Genomic DNA, 12074 nt, shown 5'->3' with positions numbered 1-12074 from the left:
TCCCTCTGGAGAGGTGAGTCTAAATTGTCAAGGGTCAGACAAAAGAGTCCTTGTGTATACTCATATTCCCTCTTACCCATGCACACAGCAAACACTTATGTGGCTCCTGCCATAGGACCCACACCCTGCATTCAGTCAGTCACTATCCTGGTTAAGGGAAGTGTATACATGATATTGTGGCAGCATGGAGGAGGGGGCATTTGGGGAAGTCTTGAAGGATAAATAGATGTTTGCTAGGGGTTAGGAGGGTGATAGGGCAAGATCTAGGCAAATTGACTGACACATGCAGAAGCCTCAAGATATGAACAAGCCAGCCTGGTCAGCACTCTGAGTAGAGTCAAGTGGCTGGAGTGCAGGATTCCAGGGCATGGAAAAGGGGATAGGACCAACTCTGAATGGGCCTTGTTCATGCAGGCCTTTGGACTTGATCCCAAGGAGAATGAGGATCACCAAGTCAGTTTTAAGGAAGAAACAGCATAGTGATGTGAACATCAAAGACTGGTTTGCCTGGGCTCAACTGAGAATACTGAAAGTCTCTAGGCCAGGAAGGCCAGGTTGGAGGAGGAGACCAGTGAGAGGAGCCCCTCACTTAGGCTTGTTTTCCAGTGTGAGTGGCAACTCAGCACAGAATGGGCACTTAGGAACAAATGAATGAGAGGTTTTCCTGGTATTGCTAGAGGAGAGCTATTGACAAGCCTTTTGGCCACAGATGTGGAAAGAGGACTGCAGATAGTTCACAGCCGGCTATTTTGGTAGCTTCCCACACTAGGAAGAAGCCTCTGACCAAGGAGCAGATCCCATCATGGTGTGGGGGGTGGAGGGGTGGGCACTGACCCAGACTAATACCCCATAGAAAGGGGGACCTGAGATCTTTGACCTGATTTGGCATATCTCTTTATTCCTCCTGAGAAACTGCTAATGTCGTTAAACTGAGTGGCCATAAGCCATGTAGCTGTAGATAGAGGCTTGTCCGGTGTACCACACCATTGTCTCTCCCAGACCAAGGGCTCCTGAGTAGCAGGGTACAGCTTAGGACTGCTCCAGGCCTCAGATGGGTATGAGCATTGGCTGTGGAACCCTCCAAACCGGTGGTAGCTGAAACCAGGGATGACTGTTCCACACATTCTGCTCTATTGTCCCCCTGCCACCTGCCATCGGCCTGACTCCTCCCTATTTCCCACTCTTGCTCACAGCCCCATGAACTTGATGGGCACAGGCCGCCATTCATCATCCTCTCTCTCCTCACATGCGTCTAGTGAAGCAGGAAACATGGTGATGCTGGGCGACGGCTCCATGGGCGATGCTCCCGAGGACCTGTACCACCACATGCAGGTACAGAGCTGTCCAGGGAGAGTGGGCCAGGGCACCATGCCTACAGGACTCACCTTGCTGTTGCAATGTCTGATCTGAGGGCTGGCAACCCTGCCTAATTCTCTAGCTCCGAATTCAGAACACCCCTCATCAGAGCTAGAAAGCCGCCTTTCCTCCACACACCATCCTAAGTATCAGTTCCCAGGCCTTATTTCCCAAGAAGAAAATCCAGCTTCAGCCCTGGTTGCTTTAAGAGATCCCATGGGAAAGATCCTCTGCCAGAGTGCCCCCTTGCCTGGCATTCCTGTTGGCTTAGTCCTGCTTCCTCCATGGTCACCGTAGTATGGCCAGCCCAACAACTTTGTTCCATATGGGTGGTATGGGTGGCCCCTAGTGCCCAATCATTAGCCTGGCCTCCATCAGGGCTCAGGGTATAGCATAAGGCACTGGGGCAGAGCACCTCAGGGCATGAAAAAGCCAACTCTGTGCCAGCCCTAAAGTCCTGGCCATTCAGACCTCTATCCTGCTGATTTTTCTCCCTTTGCAGCTTGCGTATCCCAACCCCAGGTACCAGGGCTCGGTCACCAACGTCTCTGTTCTGTCCTCGTCCCAGGCAAGCCCTTCTTCCTCCAGCCTGAGTTCCACTCACTCAGCACCATCCCAGATGATTACCTCTGCCCCTTCCAGTGCCCGAGGTAAGGACGGCAGGGTGCTACTTGCAGAATGGAGAAGAGAGGTCTTCATGAACCCCACTCAGCTTCCCGTTATCTGTGACTGTGTCATTGAGAGCAGCCCTGTGACTTAGAGAATACTCATTTGTGCTTTTACCACTAAGGACTCAAGTGTTCCTGCCTCCAGGCCTCTTCTCTGGCTGGCTTTAGACTCCACTCTGAGCAGTGGCTGCTGCTGTGTAGCCATTGCATTTCTACCTCAGTGAAAGGACACACAGCTTAGAAGAAAGCTCACTTCTTTCTCATTGAAATTTTTGCTAGAACAAAGATCAAAGTCAAGGCAAAAGTCAGTGTTTTGTCTTGAGGTATCAGGCATGATGACAAAGTATGGAAAGTAAATCGGGAGACTAAAATTAACCCTGGAAAATGTTATTCTAAAACAGTAACAGCAACCAAAAAGTTTTTCTTCAGTTGGGAAAGGCTTTCTCAGAAGAGATGGCTCTGTAAAAACCTATTTACTTTGCCAATTATTACTTGATTTCTAGTTCAGTTGAATAAATATTGTTCTTTGAGAGCCAACATCTTTTTCACATTCTAATCCTAGTTCCCAAGTGAAAGTTGATTCTGCCCTTGTAGACAGAAACATTTGCTGTGGAATGGAAATTAGCTGTGGTAAATAGGATCTAATGCTTTCCAGGGTTGGCTTTGCAGGGTAGTGACAGTGGTCTGAACTTGCCAACCAGTCACTTGCTCTTGCTTCCAGGCTTCAGAAGGAGGGTGTCTCTTTGTTCTTCTCATTATTATGAAACCAAAGAAAAATAGCACAAATTTATTTATTTATTTATTTTTATTATTGTACTTTAAGTTCTGTGGTACATGTGCACACGTGCAGGTTTGTTACATATGTATACGTGTGCCATGCTGGTGTCCTGCGCCCATTAATTCGTCATTTACATTGGGTATATATTCTAATGCTATCCCTTCCCCCTCCTGCCACCCCACAACAGGCCCCAGTGCTGATGTTCCCCACCCTGTGTCCAAGTGTTCTCATTGTTCAATTCCCACCTATGAGTGAGAACATGCCGTGTTTGGTTTTCTGTCCTTGCAATAGTTTGCTCAGAATGATGGTTTCCAGCTTCATCCATATCCCTAGAAAGGACATGAATTCATACTTTTTTATGGCTGCATAGTATTCCATAGTGTATATGTGCCACATTTTCTTAATCCAGTCTATCATTGATGGACATTTGGGTTGGTTCCAAGTCTTTGCTATTGTGGATAGTGCTGCCATAAACATATGTGTGCATGTGTCTTTATAGCAGCATGATTTATAATCCTTTGGGTATATACCTGGTAATGGGATGGCTGGGTCAAATGGTATTTCTAGTTCTAGATCCTTGAGGAATCGCCACACTGTCTTCCACAATGGTTGAACTAGTTTACAGTCCCACCAACAGTGTAAAAGTGTTCCTATTTCTCCACATCCTCTCCAGCACCTGTTGTTTCCTGACTTTTTAATGATCACCATTCTAACTGGTGTGAGATGGTATCTCATTGTGGTTTTCATTTACATTTCTCTGATGACCAGTGATGATGAGCATTTTTTCATGTGTCTGTTCGCTGCATAAATGTCTTGTTTTGAGAAGTGTCTGTTCATATCCTTTGCCCACTTTTTGATGGGGTTGTTTGTTTTTTTTCTTATAAATTTGTTTAAGTTCTTTGTAGATTCTGGATACTAGCCCTTTGTCAGATGGGTAGATTGTAACAATTTTCTCCCATTCTGTAGGTTGCCTGTTCACTCTGATGGTAGTTTCTTTTGCTGTGCAGAAGCTCTTTAGTTGAATTAGATCCTATTTGTTAATTTTGGCTTTTGTTGCCATTGCTTTTGGTGTTCTAGTCATGAAGTCCTTGCCCATGCCTATGTCCTGAATGGTATTACCTAGGTTTTCTTCTAGGGTTTTTATGGTTTTAGGTCTAACATTTAAGTCTTTAATCCATCTTGAATTAATTTTTGTATAAGGTATAAGGAAGGGATCCTGTTTCAGCTTTCTACACATGGCTAACCAGTTTTCCCAGCACCATTTATTAAATAGGGAATCCTTGCCCATTTCTTGTTTTTGTCAGGTTTGTCAAAGATCAGATGGTTGTAGATGTGCAGTACTATTTCCAAGGGCTCTATTCTGTTCCATTGGTCTATATGTCTGTTTTGTTACCAGTACCATGCTGTTTTGGATACTGTAGCCTTGTAGTATAGTTTGAAGTCAGGTAGTGTGATGCCTCCAGCTTTGTTCTTTTGCCTTAGGATTGCCTTGGCAGTGCAGGTTCTTTTTTGGTTCCATATGAACTTTAAAGTAGTTTTTCCCAATTCTGTGAAAAAAGTCATTGGTAGCTTGATGGGGATGGCATTGAATCTATAAATTACCTTGGGCAATATGGCCATTTTCACGATATTGATTCTTCCTATCCATGAGCATGGAATGTTCTTCCATTTGTTTATGTCCTCTTTTATTTCGTTGAGCAGTGATTTGTAGTTCTCCTTGAAGAGGTCCTTCACATCCCTTGTTAGTTGGATTCCTAGGTATTTTATTCTCTTTGAAGCAATTGTGAATGGGAGTTCACTCATGATTTGGCTCTCCGTTTGTCTGTTATTGGTATATAGGAATGCTTGTGATTTTTGCACATTGATTTTGTATCCTGAGACTTCACTGACGTTGCTTATCAGCTTAAGGAGATTTTGGGCTGAGACGATGGGGTTTTCTAAATATACAATCATGTTATCTGCAAACAGGACAATTTGACTTCCTCTTTTCCTGATTGAATACCCTTTATTTCTTACTCTTGCCTGATTGCCCTGGCCAGAACTTCCAACACTATGTTGAATAGGAGTGGTGAGAGAAGGCATCCCTGTCTTGTGCCAGTGTTCAAAGGGAATGCTTCCAGTTTTTGCCCATTCAGTATGATATTGGCTGTGGGTTTGTCATAAGTAGCTCTTATTATTTTGAGATATGTTCCATCAATACCTAGTTTATTGAGAGTTTTTAGCATGAAGCACTGTTGAATTTTGTCAAAGGCCTTTTCTGCATCTATTGAGATAATCATGTGGTTTTTGTCTTTGGTTCTGTTTATGTGATGGATTACGTTAATTGATTTGCATATGTTGAACCAGCCTTGCATCCCGGGGATGAAGCCAACTTGATCGTGGTGGATAAGCTTTTTGATGTGCTGCTGGATTCAGTTTGCCAGTATTTCACTGAGGATTTTTGCATCAATGTTCATCAGAGATATTGGTCTAAAGTTCTCTTTTTTTGTTGTGTCTCTGCCAGGCTTTGGTATCAGGATGATATTAGCCTCATAAAATGAGTTAGGGAGGATTCCCTCTTTTTCTATTGATTGGAATAGTTTCAGAAAGAATGGTACCAGCTCCTCTTTGTACCTCTGGTAGAATTTGGCTGTGAATCCATCTGGTCCTGAACTTGTTTTAGATGGTAGGCTATTAATTATTGCCTTAATTTCAGAACCTGTTATTGGTCTATTCAGGGATTCAACTTCCTGGTTTAGTCTTGGGAGGGTGTATGTGTCCAGGAATTTATCCATTTCTTCTAGATTTTCTAGTTTATTTGCATAGAGGTGTTTATAGTATTCTCTGATGGTAGTTTGTATTTCTGTGAGATCGGTGGTGATCCCCTTTATCATTTTTTATTGCATCGATTTGATTCTTCTGTCTTCTTTATTGGTGTTGCTAGCGGTCTATCAATTTTGTTGATCTTCTCAAAAAAACCAGCTCCTGGATTCATTGATTTTTTGAAGGGTTTTTTTTGTGTGTGTCTCTATCTCCTTCAGTTCTGTTCTGATCTTAGTTATTTCTTGCCTTCTGCTAGCTTTTGAAGTGTTTGCTCTTGCTTCTCTAGTTCTTTTAATTGTGATATTAGGGTGTCAGTTTTAGGTCTTTCCTACTTTCTCTTGTGGGGATTTAGTGCTCTAAATTTCCCTCTACATACTGCTTTAAATGTGTCCCAGAGATTCTGGTATGTTGTGTCTTTGTTCTCACTGGTTTCAAAGAACATCTTTATTTCTACCTTCATTTCATTGTGTACCCAGTAGTCATTCAGGAGCAGGTTGTTCAGTTTCCATGTAGTTGAGCAGTTTTTTTTTTGTTTTTTTTTTGTTTTGTTTTTTTGTTTTTTTTTTTTTGAGACGGAGTCTCGCTTTTGTCACCCAGGCTGGAGTGCAGTGGCGCGATCTCGGCTCACTGCAAGCTCCGCCTCCCAGGTTCACGCCATTCTCCTGCCTCAGCCTCCGAGTAGCTGGGACTACAGGCGCCCGCCACCACGCCCGGCTAGTTTTTTGTATTTTTAGTAGAGACGGGGTTTCACCATGTTAGCCAGGATGGTCTCGATCTCCTGACCTCGTGATCCACCCGCCTCGGCCTCCCAAAGTGCTGGGATTACAGGCTTGAGCCACCGCGCCCGGCCAGTTGAGCAGTTTTTAGTGAGTGTCTTAATCCTGAGTTCTAGTTTGATTGCACTGTGGTCTGAGAGAGAGTTTGTTATAATTTTTGTTCTTTGCATTTGCTGAGGAGTGCTTTACTTCCAACTATGTGGTCAATTTTGGAATAAGTGTGATGTGGTGCTGAGAAGAATGTATATTCTGTTGATTTGGGATGGAGAGTTCTGTAGATGTGTATTAGATCCGCTTGGTGCAGAGTTGAGTTCAATTCCTGGATATCCTTGTTAACTTTCTGTCTCGTTGATCTGTCTAATGTTGACAGTGGGGTGTTAAAGTCTCCCATTATTATTGTGGGGGAGTCTAAGTCTCTTTGTAGGTCTCCAAGCACTTGCTTTATGAATCTGGGTGCTCCTGTGTTGGGTGCATATATATTTAGGATAGTTAACTCTTCTTGTTTGAATTGATCCCTTTACCATTATGTAATGGCCTTCTTTGTCTCTTTTGATCTTTGTTGGTTTAAAGTCTGTTTTATCAGAGATTAGGATTGCAACCCCTGCTTTTTTTGTTTTCCATTTGCTTGGTAGATCTTCCTCTATTCCTTTATTTTGAGCCTATGTGTGTCTCTGTATGCGAGATGGGTCTCCTGAATACAGCACACTGATGGGTCTTGACTCTTTATCCAATTTGCCAGTCTGTGTCTTATAATTGGAGCATTTAGCCCATTTACATTTAAGGTTAATATTGTTATGTGTGAATTTGATCCTGTCATTATGATGTTAACTGGTTATTTTGCTCATTAGTTGATGCAGTTTATTCCTAGCATCCATGGTCTTTACAATTTGGCATGTTTTTGCAGTGGTTGGTACCGGTTGTTCCTTTCCATGTCTAGTGCTTCCTTCAGGAGCTCTTGTAAGGCAGGCCTGGTGGTGACAGAATCTCTTAGCATTTGTTTGTCTGTAAAGGATTTTATTTCTCCTTCACTTATGAAGCTTAATTTGGCTGGATATGAAATTCTGGGTTGAAAATTCTTTAAGAATGTTGAATATTGGCCCCCACTCTCTTCTGGCTTGTAGAGTTTCTGCCGAGAGATCCACTGTTAGTCTGATGGGCTTTCCTTTGTGGGTAACCCGACCTTTCTCTCTGGCTGCCCTTAACATTTTTCCCTTCATTGCAACTTTGGTGAATCTGGCAATTATGTGTCTTGGAGTTGCTGTTCTCGAGGAGTATCTTTGTGGCATTCTCTGTATTTCCTGAATTTGAATGTTGGCCTGCCTCGCTAGATTCGGGAAGTTCTTCTGGATAATATCCTGAAGAGTGTTTTCCAACTTGGTTCCATTCTCCCCGTCACGAATAGGAGCAGCTCCAGTCTGCAGCTCCCAGCGTGAGTGACACAGAAGACGGGTGATTTCTGCATTTCCAACTGAGGTACCGGGTTCATCTCACAAGGGCTTGTCAGACAGTGGGTGCAGCCCACGGAGCAGGGCGGGACATCGCCTCACCTGGGAAGCGCAAGGGGTCAGGGAATTCCCTTTCCTAGCAAAGGGAAGCCATGACAGATGGTACCTGGAAAATCAGGACACTCCCACCCTAATACTACGCTTTCCCGACGGCCTTAGCAAACGGCACACCAGGAGATTATATCCCGTGCCTCGCTCGGAGGATCCCACGCCTGTGGAGCCTCGCTTACCTCTGTCTCAGCAGTCTGAGAGCAAACTGCGAGGCGGCAGCGAGGCTGGGGGAGGGGCGTCCGCCATTGCTGAGGCTTAAGTAGGTAAACAAAGTGGCCGGGAAGCTCAAACTGGGTGGAACCCACCGCAGCTCAAGGAGGCCTGCCTGCCTCTGTAGACTCCACCTCTAGGGGCAGGGCATAGCTGAACAAAAGGCAGCAGAAACTTCTGCAGAATTAAACATCCCTGTCTGACAGCTTTGAAGAGAGCAGTGGTTCTCCCAGCATGGAGTTTGAGATCTGAGAATGGACAGACTGCCTCCTCAAGTGGGTCCTTGACCCCCGAGTAGTCTAACTGGGAGGCATCTCCCAGTATTCGGCAACTGACACCTCATAAGGCAGGGTGCCCCTCTGAGACAAATCTTCCAGAGGAAGGATCAGACAGCAACATTTGCTGTTCTGCAGCCTCCACTGGTGATACCCGGGCAAACCGGGTCTGGAGTGGACCTCCAGCAAACTCCAACAGACCTGCACCTGAGGGTCCTGACTGTTAGAAGGAAAACTAACAAATAGAAAGGACATCCATACCAAAACCCCATCTGTACGTCACCATCATCAAAGACCAAAGGTAGATAAAACCACAAAGATGGGGAGAAACCAGAGCAGAAAAGCTGAAAATTCTAAAAATCAGAGCACCTCTTCTCCTCCAGAGGAATGCAGCTCCTTGCCAGCAATGGAACAAAGCTGGACGGAGAATGACTTTGACGAGTTGAGAGAAGGAGGCTTAGACGATCAGTAATAACAAACTTCTCTCAGCTAAAGGAGGATGTTCAAACCCATCACAAAGAAGCTAAAAACCTTGAAAAAAGAGTAGATGAATGGCTAACTAGAATAAGCAGTGTAGAGAAGTCCTTAAATAACCTGATGGAGCTGAAAACCATGGCACGAGAACTACGTGATGCATGCACAAGCTTCAGTAGCCGATTTGATCAACTGGAAGAAAGGGTATCAGTGATTGAAGATCAAATGAATGAAATGAAGCGAGAAGAGAAGTTTAGAGAAAAAAGAGTAAAAAGAAACGAACAAAGCCTCCAAGAAATATGGGACTATGTGAAAAGACCAAATCTACGTCTGAATGGTGTAACAGCACAAATTCATGACATGAGAAGTCGTTAAGGAAAGAAGCTTTCCAAAGCACAGAAACCCATGAAGCCCACAACTGGGAGTGATGGAGAGAAGCCCACAGTAGGAGTGATGGCCATGTGGCACAGTGAAAAGATGCAGTGACCACCTGGGAAAAGCCTTGGCAGATTGTAGAGGGAAGTGGAGTAAGGTTGCAGCAGGCAGTCAGACTTCCACCTGAAGTATTCAGACCAAGCCCTAATTTCCAGGGCAAGGGGAATAAGGCCACCTAGCCAGTTCATGGCCAAGCTAAGTTTGGTTCACAAATCTTTCACTCACCAGCCCTCACTCTCATGCCCATTCCACTGCCCATATTGCCTCCCTAGCATGGACTCTGAGGTCAGAAAAGGGGAGCCAGCATTTGAAAGCAGACATTTCTAGTACTAAATAGGACAAATGAACCAAAAGATTGGTGCATGCTGAAGATTTGTCAGTATGTGAAGGCTGCAGACATAGAGAAGGAGCAGTGATACGTGTTATGAAGAAGGCACATTGAAAGACAGCCTTGGGAATAAAAAGAAAAGAAACCCTGAGCGATGAATGCCACAGTTGAGGTTGGCATTTACAGTATCTTCAGGTAAATAGTCCTGAACAGAGCTGCAGAAACAGATTTTGTAATCCCTCTGGTTTTGTTTTTTTCCCTAACCTAAAGCATATCTAAGATATGCTCAGACATATCTAAGACTTTATCTGGTATTCTTGCTGAGGACAGATCTCTGAATCATGATGATTGATAAACACAGAAGGCAACCAAGGATGAACATTTGAACTCAATTACACTCTGACATTGGTCAGACACTTCCTCTAGGCTGTTTCAGATACTCAGTGTCCTGAAAAGAAGAAAGAGGAAGAATAAGCAGGCCCTGCTGTTGGGGACCTCACAGGCTGGCGGTTACCACCTTTTCCTTCCAGCTATTGACTGATTTATTCACTTATCAAGCTTTTACTGAATGCTCGTGAGGAATCTGCATGGCTCTTGCCTTAGGGGCAGGTGGTGCACTACGTCAGTGCTGAATAGAGAGAAATTATCTTCTCCTTGTTTGGAAATAACTCCTTTTTACTTCAAATGACTTGGTTATCTGTTGCTGCATAATAAACCACCCCCAAAACTTCTGAAAACAATCTATTATCATCTCTTATTCTGTGGGTTTACAGGGCTCACTGAGCAATTCTCACTTGGAGTCAGGTCACTGGCTGGAATCATCTAAAGGCTCAGCTGGGCTGGATATTCGAGATGGCTCACATACATGGCTGACAATTGATGCTGGTGGTCAGCTGGGGGTGCGGCTGGGGCTGTCAACTTGAGCCCCTACATATGACCTTTCCATGTGACTTAGACTTCTCACAGCATGGCAGCTGATTATCCCCAGAGAAAGCATTCCAAGAGACCCAGGAAGAAGCCTCAAGGCTCCTTTTTACCAAGCCTTGGATGTCCCAGGAAGTCCCCATGTTTCTATTGTCTCGTCAAGTCACTAATGTCAACCCAGATACCAGAGAGGGGAATGAGATTACACCTCATGTTGTAAGGAATGGCGTGTGTGTTTTGGGAGGGAAGGCGTTGATGGTCACCATTTTTGGAGAGGAGCTGTCACAATGGCCAAACTCCGGAATATCACACAGAGGAAGGCTGAGAGAAGCCCCTTCCCTTTTGGGGGTAAATATTAAGTACAAAAATAAGCAAAATGGTTAACTAGAACTGGGCCCAAAGAGAATAGTGACAAGATCAGAGGAAGTAAGAAAGAAAGGAAGTCCCTTCTAGACCACAACTTCCATACAATCCGTGTGCAGGCTCATCTGGAGAAAGGTGCAGGTCCTACATCTGTCAAGCACGGTGTTAGGCCCTGGGAGACAAAATAGAAGGGTCTGTGTGACATGGCATCATAGAGAAAGACTGATACTTTCAAATGCATGTAGTAGATGTAGATGCACTCTGGGCTAAAAAGGGAGGAAACAGTCCACTCTGTTTGAGGTTTGTGTTTGGTATTACCAGGGAGGGGAAAGCTTTCATAAAGATGATCTTGAGGGAAGTCCTTTGCATTGGGGTTACCTTCCCCACTCCCAAGAGTGGTCATGAGACCAGTGGCCTTCCTTGCCATACCCATGGACACTGCTGTGATTCCTGTTGCTTTGGAGATGTCAGAGAGGAATGGCCTGCAAGGCAGTCTAAACTCTTGTGAGTTGACAGCTCCCCCTGCTGATCAAAAGGCTGATTGGAGCTAGGAAACAGGGATTTTGAATAATCCTTAAGTAATTCATTGACACTGGGGTTTACTAGACTACAACTCACATAATTTAGAAGTCCCATAAACACAGAAACCCTTGTGGTGTTCAAATGTTTTCATGAAAAGTAACCATCACCTTCTCCTACCATGGGATTGGCTGCCCAGGGCAGAGGGCAGGGGGAGGGAAGTGAAGTGGTACAGGTAAAAAATTTAGTGGTGGCACAGAGCACCCCTTTGTGGCCACCATAGCCAGAGAGACCACCATAACAAGAGTCTGAATCTTCAGCAGAGCCCCTGAGCCCTGGCTACAGCCTTCAGGCTTCTGTATCTCCATCCTAACCCCCTCACACAGATCAGCATATTGAGTATGCAGATGTGGGGCTTTCTTTATGAGCTGTGAGCTCCATGAGGTGAGAGATCACAGACAACCTAAGCAAGACAGTATACCAGGTTCCAATCACATGCTTGGTGTGGAATGGGCATTAGATATGGGTTTGATGTTACTGAGTTGGTCTAAAAGTGCTGTGTTTTTTTGTGCATACTGAACAGAGAGTAGTCCTGTCTAGAGCTGTGGGC

The 12074-nt window shown here is 44.7% G+C and overlaps 1 protein-coding gene across 1 annotated transcript in view; it reads left to right on the top strand.

Moving 5' to 3' along the window:
• The window catches only part of DOCK3 (dedicator of cytokinesis 3), a 682478-nt gene that overhangs the window by 658354 nt on the left and 12050 nt on the right, over positions 1-12074 (top strand). The window contains exons 48-49 of the mRNA XM_025375707.1: positions 1194-1332; positions 1859-2006. Coding sequence (XP_025231492.1) covers positions 1194-1332; positions 1859-2006 — 287 coding nt within the window. The remainder of the gene's footprint in view (positions 1-1193; positions 1333-1858; positions 2007-12074) is intronic.

This window comes from Theropithecus gelada, chromosome 2, assembly GCF_003255815.1.
Source record: "Theropithecus gelada isolate Dixy chromosome 2, Tgel_1.0, whole genome shotgun sequence".
Taxonomy (NCBI): Eukaryota; Metazoa; Chordata; class Mammalia; order Primates; family Cercopithecidae; genus Theropithecus; species Theropithecus gelada.
Note: the sequence above shows the minus strand (reverse complement) of the source record. Positions and strands in the feature narration are given on the sequence as shown.